Source organism: Centruroides vittatus, unplaced genomic scaffold, assembly GCF_030686945.1.
Source record: "Centruroides vittatus isolate TY-2023 unplaced genomic scaffold, ASM3068694v2 scaffold_752, whole genome shotgun sequence".
Classification (NCBI taxonomy): Eukaryota; Metazoa; Arthropoda; class Arachnida; order Scorpiones; family Buthidae; genus Centruroides; species Centruroides vittatus.
In genome coordinates this window covers 2,757,861-2,775,639 of record NW_027122716.1, presented here as the reverse complement: position 1 = coordinate 2,775,639, position 17,779 = coordinate 2,757,861, and the positions used below count along the sequence as shown (strand labels likewise).

General features: G+C 29.2%; 1 protein-coding gene across 11 annotated transcripts in view; it reads right to left on the bottom strand.

The window, feature by feature from the left end:
- Window positions 1–17,779, bottom strand: part of shot (dystonin-like protein short stop) — a 161,014-nt gene that overhangs the window by 19,840 nt on the left and 123,395 nt on the right. For all 11 annotated transcript variants that reach the window (XM_067287921.1, XM_067287923.1, XM_067287920.1 and 8 more), the window contains 17 exons: window positions 15,486–15,636; window positions 15,249–15,418; window positions 14,324–14,539; window positions 13,763–13,876; window positions 7,464–7,577; window positions 6,255–6,467; window positions 6,000–6,161; window positions 5,628–5,798; window positions 5,224–5,550; window positions 4,814–5,140; window positions 4,653–4,737; window positions 1,619–1,845; window positions 1,332–1,538; window positions 1,014–1,133; window positions 612–938; window positions 320–526; window positions 20–248 (listed from right to left, as the gene is read on the bottom strand). In XM_067287921.1, coding sequence (XP_067144022.1) covers window positions 20–248; window positions 320–526; window positions 612–938; window positions 1,014–1,133; window positions 1,332–1,538; window positions 1,619–1,845; window positions 4,653–4,737; window positions 4,814–5,140; window positions 5,224–5,550; window positions 5,628–5,798; window positions 6,000–6,161; window positions 6,255–6,467; window positions 7,464–7,577; window positions 13,763–13,876; window positions 14,324–14,539; window positions 15,249–15,418; window positions 15,486–15,636 — 3,367 coding nt within the window. The remainder of the gene's footprint in view (window positions 1–19; window positions 249–319; window positions 527–611; window positions 939–1,013; window positions 1,134–1,331; window positions 1,539–1,618; window positions 1,846–4,652; window positions 4,738–4,813; window positions 5,141–5,223; window positions 5,551–5,627; window positions 5,799–5,999; window positions 6,162–6,254; window positions 6,468–7,463; window positions 7,578–13,762; window positions 13,877–14,323; window positions 14,540–15,248; window positions 15,419–15,485; window positions 15,637–17,779) is intronic.

The following is a 17,779-nucleotide window of genomic DNA, read 5'->3' as shown; positions in this document are numbered from 1 at the left end:
AGGAATTTAAAAAATTTACCTCTCACAGCAGGTTCTTCTGAATCGCCAGCCTTGGTAATTACATCATCAGCAGCTCGTCTAACTGCTTCTAATGCACTTGAACGTTTATCTAAATCTTTCAAAACGGCCTTATTATCACAGATTTGTTCGTGTATTTTTTCTGGATGAGCAGATATTGGTTCAGCATTATTAAGCTGTTCTGCTGTAGATGATAATGCATTTAGCATTCCATCTAATTTATCAGAAAACTGTAATATATAAGATAATTCACGTTAAAGATGTAAAGAAAATAATGAACAATTTTTAGACATAAAAATACCTGAGAAGTTGCTTGCAGAGCCTCATCGAGAGCATCTTGCCATTCACGAAGTGCCATTTTTAAGCTGTTGTAGCGATTATTATCCAGATCTAAAATTGCTTGCACTTTATCACCTTCATCTGCACTGCAAAGCTTTTTCAAAGCAATAGCAGTCTTGTTTAATTTATCCAAGAGTGGTTTATGTTCATTAACTGATTGCAATAATCCCTAAATAAAATTTAAAATAAATTTACTTTTATAAATTCTGTAATATATTTAAATAATTAAAAATTATTTAATGATAAATATTAACTTTATTCCTATCTTGAAGTTTTTTGATTTGATGAGCATTCAAGGCAGGAGTTTCTAAAAGTTCAGCTTCGGATTCCATTTCATCTAACCATTGACTTATATCTGCATGAGTTTCAAAGAAATGTTCAGCAAGAGGGAGTGCTTGTTCCAAGGCACTGAGGCGATCAGCAGAAAGAGCCGATACAGTATTTACTACATCCTTAAGCTCGTCGGCTTTATCTCTGATATGGGCTAAATCGTCACTTGAAGACTCTCTCATTAATTTCTTGGCCGAGGCAAGTATGTCTCGAACACGTCCTTTTTGACTGCTGACTTCGTCATTTAAGATCTATCCAAATCAAATACCGTAATTATTTTTATTTATTTAATTAATTACATATGTCAATAAATAATTATAATTTACCTTTTGTTCTTTTAATAAGGCTGCTAAAGAATCTGGATCAACAATGAGAGGTTCTGCTTCCAACATCTGTTTTTCAGCTTCATGAAACCAATCCAATATTTCATCAATATCTCCAATAACCTACAAATATAAACATTAATATTCAAATATATATATATTTTTAATTTTAATAGCTTTAAAATTAATTTTTTATAATATTTATACTGATTACAATTTTGTTACCTATTTTATATAAATTTCTTGGATAAAATATGAATTTCAAATATTTATTAATGTAATGCAAGCTTATAAAAATGTATTAACAGTCTTGAAACTTACTTCTACATTTCTTTGTTTAGAAAGATCAATTCTTTCAGCTTTACGCTGTACTTGTTCACAAATAGTATCAAAACGGCGATTGTCATGAGAGATAAGACCTTCAATAACTGTAGCTCCATCACCGGGAGACATTTGACACAATTGTGGACCAAGATGATTTATTGTCTCGATCAAAGGCCTGTATTCCTGAATTTCTGTTTCTAAACGCTATTTGATAAACATAGAAATGAATTTCGACGGTATAAAAAATTACTTGTAAAAATTTATGTATAAAATATTATATATACACTTATAGTTGATTCCTGAACTCTAAGTCCAACAGTTTCCAAAGTTTTCAAATCCTTTTCAGCTTCATTCATCCAACTTATTAAGCGTTCATGAGAACTGTGGAAATTCTGAACAACAGGTAAAGTTTCCTGAGCTTGTCTGAGTCTATCGGTAGCTTTACTTGTTAGATCAGAAAATTTGACTTGCAACATATCAAGTTTTTCTTTCATTCTAATAACGTCATCACCTAAAATATTTTTTAAGTATTGAGTATTAAATTTCATTAACTCTAATATAAATAACAACATTTTTATGGAAAAAGTCACTACAGGAAATCCTCGTTAATTTGAACTCAAATACTGTAGTTCGAAATTCCATTAGTTCATAACTGTACTTTTGTCCTGGCCAAGGATATAGAGATTTACGTCTTAAGGAATTTGATTAGTTGAAATATGGCTACTTTGAAATTTAAAGTGAAAATTCTGTCTGAATTGTGATATGGCTATATTAACTCATTCATTCATTTAGATTGAAGCGCCTTCACGCTATAAGAGAACAACAGACAAAGAACAACCCTAATCTGGTCAATATGACTTTGCTTTTACAGTAACACATTTTCGGATGTCACCTTACCCATGGACTACTCTTTTTTCTCTTATTTCATATAATATGGCTGGTTTTCAGGAGTGAAAGATTGGGCTACAAGTAGCAGACTGAAATATTTGTAGGGCTTGAGACCAATACATTTAGGTGACTTACTACTTTTTGGCACTTTTAAAAATAATTTGGACTACATTTTGAGGAATTCTGCTTAACTTATTATAAAACCTATCTAACGACCTATGAGGTTCTCACCAGACATGTGCTGTTTATCTTCACATTTATATTATTGTTATTAATTTCTAATTAATAAATTACATCGGTTATATGGTATTTGACATATTGCACAGACATATGTAAATTCAAAACTCAGTAATTTGAAGTTGTGATTATTTCATCCCTTGAATTTCAAACTAATGAGGATTTCTTGTATTAGAAAAGTTTATTATTATATGTGTCTAATAATCCAACTTAGAATGTTCATATAAAGAAAAACTAGAGGTACCTATGTTTACAATACTCAAGATTGTTATCTAAAAAAGCAATTCCCTGATTCCCTGTCATCAGCATAAGGTAGTGATGTATCTAAACTGAATATTCCTAAGAATTCAATTTAAAGAAGAGAATTCTGTAGTACGTTAAAAATCAGTAAGGACAAGAATCTGGTATTGAGATTTAAATCCATACCACGTGAATGACGAATAGATACTGTATTGTTTGAATCTTTCAATTTCTCATTTACTAATAATAATTATTTATGTATTTAATGGAAATTTTCCATTCTAATCTGTACAAATCATATGATTTATATGCTAAATCTTAACAAATATCTATATTGGCAGATATGAAATTTGAACTCATGATCTGGTAGAAAAATGATACATTATACTAGACGTCATTAATGAGTATATTTGTAAATTAAATAACCATATTAAAAATGCTTTAAAATTATTTTTATTGAAATTTTAATTTTTGTAAAAAAAAAATAAACACGAAAAGCAGAGATTTTATGGTCTGAATAGCTTCAATTATTTAGCATAAACTAATTGCATTTTTAAAATGTTACATTTGAATATGTACCAGAACAATATTTATGAGAAAATTCGAACCCACCGGAACCAAAACGCTAATGATAAAATATTTTATTGTTTGGTTCCCATGGAGAAAACATGAATCATGAGGAACAACATTCGAATAATGCTGGTTGGTGAAAACAAGAAACGTGACCGAGACGATAAAAGGGCGACGAGAGAGGAAAAGGGGGTCGGTTACGTAGTGTCGATTTAACAGTGTGTGTGCGTCCCAAGTCCTGAGGAAACCCAACATCTACAAAGGAATACCTTGCCGAGGATACTTTAGCTGGTAACAAGAGCGACTCGGATTAAGAGGTATGACTTCCCCAAAGTCGAGTAAATTCTCCCTCCATGTATCTGAACTTAGGCGACAGTAGCTCGCCCTAACTGTATCTGTAGCTTTAGCATTAATAAATCGTTGTTGTTGTTATTATACGTTGTTAATGTCCTTTATCGAGTATCGCTGCTGCTCTACCGTTGGACCCATCCTCTTCGCACTCTCACTCGCGTAACATGTGACGCGTAACCAAACCAAGCCGCCATCTTGACATAGGCAGGTCTCACCGACCTGTTAGCTGAGGGAAAAAGAGACTGTCCACCTCCCGGCACCCACATTTATTAACATTTGGAATTTATAAATTGATTGGATTGCATAAAACATGGTAAACTTCAAGTGAAGCACTATATATGAGGGTTTTCTATGGGAAACCACGCTATTAGACCTATAAACAAACTTTAAATACGTCAAGCAACTAGCTTGTTAGTTAGGCATGAACTGACAACCAGTGTTTAGTGGATTTATCTACTTAGACTCTAATTTAAAAATTGATTTGTGAAAAAGCTATTAAAATAAACACAGGAAAAGATTTATCTTAAAAAAAAAAAAAGGAAAATATATTACTAAAACATCAAAGATGATGATAAATACACCTGCTACAAAATGGGATTCAAATTGCTGATTTCTGAATAATTACAATGTTTTGTAAGATATTTAAGTGATTTGATTATGATAAATTCAAACGGTAACAGGCAATTGCATATGAAAAGAGTCCTGAAGGTATTTTTGATTTAAGTAATAAATTTAAAAATGATTAAATATGTTTTAATCATAGTACAATAAACAATAATTACTAGTATTGACTAATAGTTCTAATGTTTTTGCTTAAAATTATTAATATATTTTACATCATTATAACTTACGAACAAACTGCAGAATTACATAATAAACACCATATACATTCTAAGTTTATGAATTATGTTATTTCTTTTTTTGAATTTAATTATTATAAATCTTTTATTACAATTAATTTTTGGAACAACACCTTAAATAACATTTAATTTTATGAAATATAATTTTATAATTAAATAACTTAATAATTACCTGATGCATGTTTCATCATTTCTTGACCAGAATTAACAGCCTCGCTAACTTGTTTTTGATGATCAGCTATTTCTTCACTTAATTCCTAAAATATTGATAGATAAAAACCAATTCAGATAAATTTCCTTTTTAACATATTGCTAATGATAAGAAATACTTACAATAAGTTCATCCAATTGTTCTTGTAACTTCTCGACGTACACACTTAGAATTTGATAGCGGGATAAACGAGATACCATTTCATCAATCCAAGCCATTAAATCTTCAAAATTGATAAGGAAGCTTCCTATTCCTTCATGAGCTTCAGATAATAATTGACCAATGTGTTCACTTTGTTCAACTATTTTTGCATAATGATCTGTTATTTCTTGTAAACGCTCCACAACTGTCTGTGCTTCGTCATCTCCAACTAAACTCATTAACATTTGTGCTAATTCAGTTAGCTCTTCAAAAGCTTCTTTATGATCCATTATATCATCATGAAGAGCCTAATGATATAAAAATAGTTTAAATTTGATAAAATTAAACTTTAAATATAACTGAAATTTAGTTTTAATTACTTTATACGTACCCCATGTTCAGCAATACGTTGTCGCAATTTTTCTCTTTCAATTGGCACAGTTGCCATAGTAGCTAATCTCTTTTCTGTTTGTTCTAACCATTCAGCCAAAGGTATTAATTTTTCTTGGAAATCATGGGCTACTGGAATTGTTCTCTCTAAAGCGTCAGTACGTTCTTGAGCACCAGTAATTAAATCTTCAAACCTATGCATTAGATTTTTTAATTGTCCTTCAACTTGTGCTTGCTCATAAGGTTGAAGATTGCGCATGACTTCTGTTCCCATAGTCATTAAAGATGACATGCTTCCTTGCCTATCCAACAGCAATTTATTCAAGAACTAAGAAGAAATAATTTAGTTAATTTAGATATCTTACTAATCATCATTACAAGTTTTTAATTTCAAATTTCACTAACTTTCTGTTCTTGAAGTTGTGCTTTTACAACTTTATAATCAGCAGAAGGAGGTTTCTGATTTGCTACCATATCTTCTGTATCTTGAAGCCACTTTTCCACACCTGCTAAAGCTTCCTGGAATTTTCCCGACTGAAGGAGAGCTACATCTAGTCGACGTTCTCTATCATATAACTACAAAATAATAATTATTATTAGCATATTGTTTGTTATAACATTTATTTAAGTATTAAATACAGCTTTTAAAAAAATAAACATTATTATTAAAATTGATCCATAATAAACTGATACAATACTGTATTTTATATTCGGTTGTAAGTTGGAGATACTTTTAGTAAAGTAAAAAAATTTAAATATTTAAATAGTATCACATACTTTTTCTTTTAAACTGTTCCATTTATCATTAAGCTTTTCTAAATCCTGTTCTAAATTATTAGTTTTAACACCAGGAGCTGCTGACTGAATAAGGCTTTGTCCAGTTTGATTAATCTCATCGACTTCTCTGTTAAATTCATCCATACAATATCCTTGAAATATCTAAAATTAAATAATATAATGAATCAGAATATTATCAAAATATTTTAATTTTTGAGAATAAAATAAAAATACACTTTAGAAAAAGTAAATTACCTTAAATTCTTCTTGTTGGATTTTAACCATTTCAATTTCCCCTCCTACGGCAGAAAATGACTTTTCTTTGTGAATAGCATCATTCAAATTTTGAGTCGTTTCATTGTAATTTTTATAAAATTGTTCCAAGCGTTTCGACATGGTCTCTAAATTGTTCTGTCGTGTTTTCGCCCTTTCGTTGATACGCTTCAATTGGCGTTGTAAATTCGCTAACTAAAAATCATTAAATAATTTTTTATTAACATTTTATTAACAGAATAAATAAGTAACTATAAAATGTAATGAATAGAATAATTTATTAATAGTCTTATTGATATGTGGTTGTTAAAAAAAACACACACACACACAAAACCGAAAATAACACTAACAATTTATGCTATTAACCTTGTGACGAAGTGCGATAAAATCAATTTCAAACTAAAACTTAACCGAAACTTTAATAAAATCCTTATTTAAAGCATAAAATGAGTTAAAATACTGTTCACTCATAACTCAGCAATATATTCGAATGCTAATTCAAAGCTGTTGTACAAAGATAACAAACGCACTCAAATAACCTAAAAAGCAGCAAAAATTTAGTAACTAAAACGTTTTTTCGACATATTTAACGACCTTCTTCCAGTAGAATACATAATGGAATGCCACAATGTAATATTCTAAAATATTATTATCCAAACTACCAGTGTGGCATTCCATTATGTATTCTACTGTAAGAAGGTCGTTAAAAACATCCAAAAACATTCGTTATCATTCAAATGCTATTAAGATTTACAATCTCCAAGACGATACTGATGTAATTTAGTAATAAAAACAACTAAACACCAAAAAACTCGCAACTAATGTATATATATATAAACAAAACAAAGGTTTTTTTTCTTCTGTTTTAAACAGTTATTTTTGGGATAGACTGCAAAAAAGATTTTTTAATTACACAATCAAATTTTTTAAATTAAAATAAAAACATTTTATTTTCATTTGGTCTTGAAGAAAAACAGTAACTGCAAATGTAATTTTTATTTTTATTTTCAGTTTTATGTGATAAATATCAACAAACTTATGAAAGTTATTGATAACAACATTGTAATTTATATTGTTAATATACAGTTAATTAATTAAAACTAAAAAATTATATTTAAAATCAAAACTTTTAAAATAAAAATTAGTTTATTTATTTGTTTTTTAAATTTTAATTATGTAAATAGCAATTACCTGATCTTTACATCCTTTAGGATCAGGAACGAAACCCTGAGATACAATAGTATGACCCTGATGTTCTGCATCCACAAAGTCTTCTTCAATTTTCCCCAAAATTCTAAAGAAATCCTATTTATAATTGAAATTTTAAAAAATTTAAAAATTAACTTTTTTGTAGTTTATGATGTACAGTTATTTTCTAATTACAACTAAAAAATTGCTAAATTTTTGGGCTACATTTATGTTAATTTTTAATTAATTAAATATTTTAGAAAATTCTAAAGGAAAAGGTCATCCTATAGCAGTATTCAAATCCTTAACTTATGCTTGCTTATTTTACAGATGCATTATCAATGTAACTGGTAATGCATTTACATAGGAAATAGTAAAGCCCTATTTAGTAAGTAGCAGAAATTGAGTCATGTGAATCTGCATTGTCAACTGCTTAACATTTATGTGTATTTGACAGATTCCAAAATTCTTCTAAGACAATTTGAAAGTGATCATAAAAGCCTGCAAGCATTGCATTCAAAAAGATCTTACGTGTGCCTAGTGAGATTAACAAATTCCTGAAAAAAAATGATCTCTGAGATACTTTGATATTTATTGTATTTGTTCTACTAAAAACAATTTAACATATTTGAAACAAATTATCAATTGTTTATACCCTATTTTCAACAATTTTCATTACTTCTGAAGTAATCTGTCTAATTGTTTAACAAGTATTTGCAAGTACTTTTCTTTTAATCTTTTTTTGTAGTAACTTCAAATTTTCATATTCTTGATATAAACTTTGTAATTACTAAGTTTGGACGGCCGGATGGCCAAGCGGTCAAGGTGGCAGCCTACCGCTCTGGGGGGACCCGGGATTGAATCCGAACGGGTCGATTAATCCCCAGGAATTTTTCGGGGGGGTGATCCGTTCAGATATGTCGGGCCCCGTCCCTCACCACCCGGTCGTCCCATTGTGGGCCTGGCCGAACCCATAATGGGCCTTCTAAAAGAGGCTTTCTTAGTGCCCACAGGGCGGAAAGAGTTAAAAAAAAAAAATTACTAAGTTTGTATAAAACAGTTTGTTGATCATGCAACCACCATATTTAAAGTGCATATGTAATTGAGTCATATTATGCAAGTCGAATAATGCTTTAAATCAATTAATCCATCCTGCATTTACAATCGTAACAATCCAATTTTTCTAATTATCCGCAACACAATTGCGCATATATGGATGCATATCACTAGACTTAAGTGCAGTTGTTTAAACAAAGCAAAGTGAAAATGTTATGTGTGACAGATCTCAGTTCCTTATGTTTTGTCTATATTTGGCTTAAAATACCAGGATCTCTGCCTAATCTCTTTGTTTCTGGAAATATATTAATCAGAATTATAAAACTGCACAAGTTAACTGCTTCATCTACAGGGTCTTTCAACAAGAGGTGTCATTTTAAATCAACAGAAAAATGCAATATTTTCGTGAAAAGTGGTGATATTTTTATTTTAATCCAAAGTACAAACTCTGAGGTTAGTAATGGAACACAATATCTGCCAAATGTCCGCCTCAGTTCTTCTTACAAATGGTCATTCTTTTGATGAAATTTTTCATCGCATTTTCCCATAATAGTGGCTGTATTTCGCCAATAGCAGCTGTAATATTGTCTTTGAGTGCTTGAACCATTGCTGGAGCATTGGTGTAGACTTTACCTTTAACGTAGCCCCAAAGAAAAAAGTCTAATGATGTTAAATTGCTTGATCTTGTCAGCCAATTGAAGTTTCCATTTCGAGAAATCACATGTCCAGAAATTTTTCATGCAATAGAGCCATTGTTTCACAAGCTGTGTGGCAGGTGGCACTGTCCTGTTGAAAATAAATGTTGTCTGCATCTATAGCATCAATTTTAGGCCAAAAAAGTCAGTCAACATCATTTCAACTCAGTCAGTCAACTCGGTTTTCAGCCACACTCTCAGCTACAGCGATGATATTTCCAGGTGATTTGGCTGAACTAGCATGAGTTGGAGTGTTCACATCACTAACTTGTCCGAGACGTTCAAATTTATTGATTAAATTCACTATAATGGTGCAAAAAAAGCATCTGATGATGACCAAAATTAGTACAAACTTTACGACCCATCTCCGCAATATTTTCACCGTTTTTGTAGTGAATTTTCACTATTTCGATGCATTGTGCGACCGTGTATCAATCAATATTTGAAAACCTCCTAGTTTTTACTTGTCAAATGTCACCGCAATGACAGATGTATGTTGACAGTTGAAAAATAACGAGAAATTTAAAACGACACCTCTTGTCGAAAGACCCGGTATATATAAAATTTTGAATAAAATACATTTGAAAATATTTAACATGTATGTATGTGTACACGTGTAACAATAAATGATTGATATTAATTTTAGAAAATCATTTCTTATCATGTAATTAATTTTACTTTTTAAAGTAAAGATTGATTTATGTTAGATCATTTGATTATTTTAACCATGCACTTAAGAATGAATATTTTCTTAAAGCACTAAATAGTTTATATATTATTATAAAATATTGTATTATGTAATATAATATAATAAATATAGTAATAATACTATATTTTGTACAATTTTAACAATCGAAACATACTTACAATACTTTTTGATAAAATTGCATTTACACACAAAAAAAATTATAATTAAATATTTAAAAAAATTACACTTAAATCTATAAAATCATTTATTCTAATGATTTACTTATCGACTTCAATCTGATGTTTGTATATACATAACAATCAATTTAATTTTCAATGTTAAATATTTTAATATAAACATTCAATCTAACCAGCTGCCAAATACATTACTTTTATAGTAATGTATTTGGCAGCCTGTCAGATGAAAGTTGATTTGTCTGCTAACAGATGGTTTTAGACAAAAGTATCACCTGTCAACAAATCAGACAAATAGAATTCCATATGACAAATCCTATAAATAATAGATTAAAAGAATGATACTGTCAGATTATTTTGTCATCGCGTAAAATGGGAATCATTAATTAAAATATTCTTCTTCTTGTCCTGTGTAAATAGAAAAAAACTTTCCTGAGGAGAACGTGTATACATTGTTTTTTTTTAATAATTATTATGACAGAATTTTTAAAAATCTAATTTATATTTATGATTTATTTCATTATAGTAAAATTATTCTCCTTAAATTTAAAAATCAATTGTACTGGGTCGACGTTCCAATATTCAAAAACTAAATAGATATTTCACTATGGTATAGAATATTCTAGAGAAATATAATATAGACACTAAACAGAAACCTGAATCACATCAGTACAAATGTAAATTGCACTGTAGGGTAAAATAAAAATGACTAATGTGAAGTAATAAACATAAATTTTAAATGTAAAATATTTTTAAAGTCAACTGTTTTTCGATTTAAAAATCATATTTTCACATAAAATCTGCTTAAAGTGAGAGAAAAAAGCACCATTCAATAATGTCAGACCCAGTCCCTCACTTCATAGCTGCCTCATTGTGGGCCTGGCCTTACCCACAATGGGCTCGCTAAAAGTCCCAAATGTCCACAGGGCGGAACGAGTTAAAAAAAATTTACATAAATGAAATTCTCTATTTAAAATACTCAAAAGCAATAGAGTAATCAATTCAAATGTAGCAAAAAAAATTCTTTATGAACAAGTTTTATTTGTTACTGAATTTAAATAATTATTTAATAACTAGCCAATGTATTTAGTGATGCTTGGACTATCTTAAATAGCATTGAACAGTTCAACAATGAAAAACATTGGAAAACTACACACAGTTTTGTTAAATGTTGTTATATGTGGTAGATAATGACTATATAGGCAGGTATCAAATAATTGCTTCTGTCACAGCTTTAGTATACTCATAAAAAACCACCTCCATCTAAGCTAAAATGAATTTAGCTTGAACAACACTTTAAATATTCTTTTCAGCAAGACTAATTTATTTAAACGAACATTTTCGACCTCTTTTCAAAGGTCTGCATCAGGTTTAACAAGAAGTTCCTTCTTGTTAAGCCCGAAAAAGAGGTTTGTTTAAATAAATTAAAGTCTAGCCGAAAAGAGTATTTAAGGTGTTGTTCAAGTTTAGTAAATTCATTGTTTCTCTTTAGATTCCCTCTTAATAAAATAAATATTGTTTTACTTATGTGCCTTTGTAGAGACTCACCCCAATGTATTTTATAGAAATATTTGTCAAGGTTAAAGCAAGGAATGAGCAAAGGATTATAGAATATATTGATAATATTAATAACAATCGCTACAATCTCAAGCTGGAATTAGAACAGAAAAGTGAGTAAAAGGGTAAAGATTAAAAATTTTTCTGAAACAATAAAAAAAAGTAAATCACAATAAAACAATTAATTAAATGCAATAAAATGTTTTAAGATAATATATTTCAAGAGGATTAATTACATTTTAAAAGAAATATCAAAAGTAGATAAGAAATAATATTAATAAGATTTTTTAAATTCTCTTAAAAATATTAACACGATATTAAGTTTTTCCCTTAGAAGTGGTAAACTAAATTACTAGTAATCAGGTGAAGAAACACTGATTAAGTAGTAGTGATATCATCTGATAATACATGGCTGATTTTAGCCAATAGCACATCCTTGTTTCGAACACATGTTCTTACCAATGTCATAGATTTCTTTGATAAAATGAATTTTTATGGTCATTTCACGAATTTTTCTGTACAATATGATAGAAGGGATTTATAGGAAAGTATATAAATCAAAAGAAAAATAAATTTCCAGAAAATGTAAAGAGAAAAGAAGATAAAATTCAATGACACCTGTACAGATAAAAAAGCACTGCCACAAACAAAATTTCTCTTTTGTTTATTAGATAGTAATTATTAGCCATTTTATTTAATAAATCATAATAACTGTTATTTTTCATTTTTGATTTTATAAAGGTGCAAATATCTCTTATTTTGTGTTTTATGTTACGTACTGTACATTTATTTAATTTAAAATATTTGCTCTCCACCTCAAATTAATAGTGTCTTGTCCCTGTACATTAGACTTTTCTTGTTAGTAATAGAGTCATCTATCTAACTTTTTTCAGGGGAAAATTTTTGAATTGAAATAACATAACTTTCAGTTTGCATCAAAAGTTCTTATAAAAATTAGGGGCAGGATACCCCCATTAACTATATAGTTAATTGGAGTCGCCTGCCCCTAATTTTTCCGTATCTGGTCTCGAATTCCATCTATCTAACCCCGTTTTTGAGATTAAGAAAGGACAAACAGACAAAAATGGACGATAGTGGAAATTTATAGGTCTACAATTTTTTCAAATTGCACCCAAATCATCATTTTTACTCTAACAACAATAATCATTCGTAATTGTAATTTTAAATAGTAATTTATTCTTATTATAAATGATAAAAATGTTAAAAATAAAAGTTAAAAGTTTTAATATATTAAAGCCCAGGTAAATAAATATCTTCTGTGTAATAACTATCTTTCAAATTATTTTTTTTAATTTATATACATTAAAATATAACATATTTATACTTTATATTTTCAAAAATTTTAATTTACAAAATTAAATCATCTTTATACAGGGTTCTTCATTAAAAGTTATAGAACTTTAAATTGTCACAGGCACCTTAGTTTTGATATGACTGTCGGAGCAATTTAAATATCTGTTCTGGAGTGTTTGGAAAATCGTCCTAAAAAATTTAAAGTTCCTCAGTGTTTTGAAATTATTAAAAGTTATTATCAAAATGCTTGTTCAATTCAGTCGACATTATGTGCACTTCACTTGCTCTACGATCAATGTAACCAGCTAAGGGAACTCAAAATATGATTGCACTGTTGAAGTCAAAATTTAACTTCTGTTGAAATGATTGTATTATTGATGTCAGAAGTTTAAGTTCAGTAAACGGATTATTTCAAGAAATGTAGCTGTTAACTGGCTACCATAAACTTGCAACTTAATTCCGCTGAATTAATTTTTATGGGATAACATTAAATTCCTTGTTTATTCCAACAAGCCACAAACTGTTGATGTCCTTAAAGTGAATATCATTTGAGTTATTGGAGAGATAAAGCCTGATTTGTGTGTCAAATCATCAAAAATTGGGTTCATCATATTCACTGTCAAATCCAATTTTGGAGCCATTTAAATTATATTAATTTTTTCTTGTATAATACCACTACACATACATGTCGTCTTTTGTCGTTTTCATTTTATTTCAATTCAAGGTTCTATCACTCTTATTTCAAAACCCTGTATTTATATATTATATGTAATATTTAAATTTATATTTAATTTTTACCTTCATTTCATTAATTTGAGCAGTGACTGCTCTTATATCTCTTGCAATTGGACTCATGTTGTCTAATTTTTCTTCTATATCACTTAAATCATGTTGAACAGATTTTACTTTGTCCTTAAATAAATAAAAATACATTTTTAAAAAACAAATATTATAATAGACTATTTATACACACAAAATTGTAGAACTGTAGTAAAAATTGATTATAAACTGCATGGATGAGAAGTTCGGAAATGATTTCCCAACTCCTTATCCAATCCTTATTATATTACTCTCATAATTTATCATGGATAGCTATGATAAATCATGGGGCTCTTAACCTGAATTCCCATAACAGTGGATTAACATCTTACAGTTCAGCTGTCTGACCAACATTACATTGCATTTTTTTAAAGTTACACTGTTTATACAATGTGTACTGTGTAAACAATGTACATTACACTATTTTTATTTATTTGAAATTCATAGAAAATAAAATAAAAATAGTGTAATGTACCGGTACATTGTTGTATAAAATTTTAAATGATGCAATTAATAATTAGAACTGTTTTATTTACTCACCGTAAAATGCGATACTATTTCAGAAGCAGATTTCAAATCATCACAGCGATTTTCAAGATTCTGTGTTAATTTACGATGACGCTTTTCTAAAGCTTCAATTTCATCCAATATGTGACTGGTATCTGATTTAGACTTTGCATTTGAAATTAACTTGTCTGCATAAACATGTAACTGATCTAACTGTTTTTTAAGAGCATTAGCATCTGATAGCATCGTCTGAAAAAGTAGATAATAAAAAATTAACATTACGTCTTCCTTAAAAATGACTAATTATAAAACTTTTAAGAATAAATAAATATTTGATATTTGAAGAGAACAAATAAATTAAGAGAAATGATGCAAAATATTAATAAACTAATTAAATAGTTATTTATTTAATATTTAATACACTTTAATAATTAAAATTTAATTGTTTATTTATAAATATTTTATTAGGAGCTGAATTTGAAATATATAATTTGATCTATCAAAAATCAGCTCGTTGATAACTGTATTTCTGTTAATAAAACTGTTATAAATTAAGACGAACCACCATTAAAAGACCATTTATTCATTTTAAAATTTTCTTGACTACTTTTTGGAAAAATAATGTTTTATGACAAAATATTGTTTTGTGAAGTAACTAAGTTCAAAACATGTAAAAAATTAATAAATGTATTAATATACTTAAACTTAAATCTTTAAAATAAGAAAAAAATCATCACGCTTCTTAAAAACTGATCTAACATATCAATTATTCATTAATGATATTTGTTTTTAATGAACATTTAAAACTACTTATGATAAAAATATATAATTACATAATATAACCATCAGTTTTTCAAGAAACATATACTGGAGTAGTGATGCATAAGTAAAGCCTCAATTAACTTAGAACTACATTAAAATAAGACTTTTTCACTACTATATAACAATTAGAAATTACTTTTATTCTGTCCAATAATTTAGGATCTCTAGAAGCACCTCCTAATCCATCATGAGAAGCCAGTTTGTCTTCTAATCGTTGTAAAGCATGTTGGACATCTCGTGCCTTTTCCTGATAATCTACTAAATTCTGAGAAATATCATCTAATGATTGAGCTCTTTCGTATATTCCTGTAATAAGCATTATCTTAATAATGTAAAATTTTTAATAAACAGTTTTATAAGTCCAAACTTTTACCCTGATTCATTCTGTCCCATCTCTTTTTAATTTGATTAATTCCTTCACGTACAGGTTCTTTGTCAATATCGCAGCAGGAAATTACTGACTCTCCAAAGTGATAAAGACTATCAAATTCTTGACTATGTTTTGATATATCATTTTTAAAAGCCTAAATGAAAAAATTTATATTAATACTTATTCTTCAAAAAGTTTTAATTATTTAACAGTTATTAAACTTTGTAATTTTACAATATAGTGATTTTTAGATACACATTTTATATAAATAATATAGTTATTAAATGTTATTAACTAACTAATAACATTTAATAACAACTGTTATCAAATAAATCAAACTTGTGGTTATTAAAACTCCAAAAAAAGTATTTCTATCTTTAAAAAAGGTAGAAATGTTCTGTCAATAAATTGTTTATTCAATGCTAAATTTAAGATTTGTTTTGAAGTTTAAATATTAAATATATCCAGTGTCTAAGGGCATTTACATTTGCTGTTATTTGTCTTGAAATTTAAAACACAGTTAATTCAAATCTTTTAAGTATTCAAAGCTAATATATATATATATATTAGCTTTGAATAACATATATAATAATATATTATAAATTATAATATATAACATACGTAAGGTGCATTGCAAATGTACCTTACGTATAATATATGTAAGGTGCATATGTATATACATAAGGTGCATATGTATATACATAAGGTGCATTGCAAAAGTTTAGGTCCACTCCACTCAGTTAAGCAAACATTACACATCTAAAGAACACATCTAAAGAAACCAATACATACATTTATTTGTGTATGTAGCAGAAACATGTAAAAATAATATGACATCATTACACTAGCATATTATTAAATGACTGTAAATGCATAAACACAGAAAGTGAGATAATCCATGTGTTGCGAAAGTTTAGTTCCACCACATCCCAGGAGAAATAATGATATGATCCTGCAAATTAAACATTACTATTTCATATGTGTTAAGAGTGAAATTGTCATACTGCTGCAACTTTGAGTTGGGTGATTTGCTTGATATAATGTTTATGGAAACATGGGTATTGGCAAGGTGTTATCCGCCTATGAGAAAGGCAAGATTGATGCATTACAGCAGCAAGGGCTGTTCAACAGGGCCATAGCAAAACAGATTAATCAGACACATAATGTGGTAAACAATTATGTATGTAACCAAGAGGATTACAACCAAAAATCCTGTTCAGGACGTCCATGAGTACTCAGTGAATGTCATCTTCGAATTTAAAATTAGAATTTTATACATTCCTTATAACATTGTTAAAAACAAGAATTATTTGTATAGATTCCATAAACACCCTAAAATAATCAGGATCATCACTTAGACAGTTGGCACGTGATCCAATGGTTAATGTTCATGTTCTATCAAGAGCTATAAGGCTCAACAGACGACTGCTGTACAAGAAGAAACGTCAGCCCAAATTAACATCAAATCATAAGATAGCACAGGTAAAATGGGCTAGAGAACATTCAAATTGGAATACAGAATGGAGATTAGTAGTATTCAGTAACAAAAAAAAACTTAATTTAGATGGGTCTGACGGCTGGTGCTACTACTAGCATGACAACAGACAGGACAAGAAGATTTTTTCCATATGCCAAATGGGAGAAGAATCAGTAATGGTCTGGGCTAGATTCAGATACAATGGGAAGACTCACATTGCATTTCCGAGTGGCGTATGAAGGCCAGCGACTACCAGGAATGTTGGATGTGCACCTCATGGCATTTGGAGAGAGGGTTGAAAAACTATTCTAGACATTCCAACAGGACAACACCCAAATCCATGTAGCACACACTACATAAGAGTGGTTCTTAGATAATTGTGTGCATGTAATGGAGTGGCCTACTAATTCCCTGACCTTAACTAGATGGAGAACCACCGGAGAATCGTTGCTAGGAAGGTATACACCAAAAATGTCAGTTTTCAACTGTTGCAGAACTGCAGACAGCCATCACCTCTGTACAGGACGTGATAAGTTGAGATGTGCTCCAGCACGATGAGGCATGCTGTCTAAAAGCATGCTTCATCATGTTTTTGACACTGGTGTGCAAAAAGAGAGGTTTCTCGGATCCCTCTTTTTGCACACCATACATATGTAATTTTAAATGGTGGAACTAAACTTTTACAACACATGGATTATCACACTTTGTGTATTTATTAATTTACAGTCATCTATTAATATGCTAGTTTAATGATGTCATACTATTTTTACATGTTTTTGCTACCTTCACAAATAAATGTATGTGTTGGTTTCTTTAGATC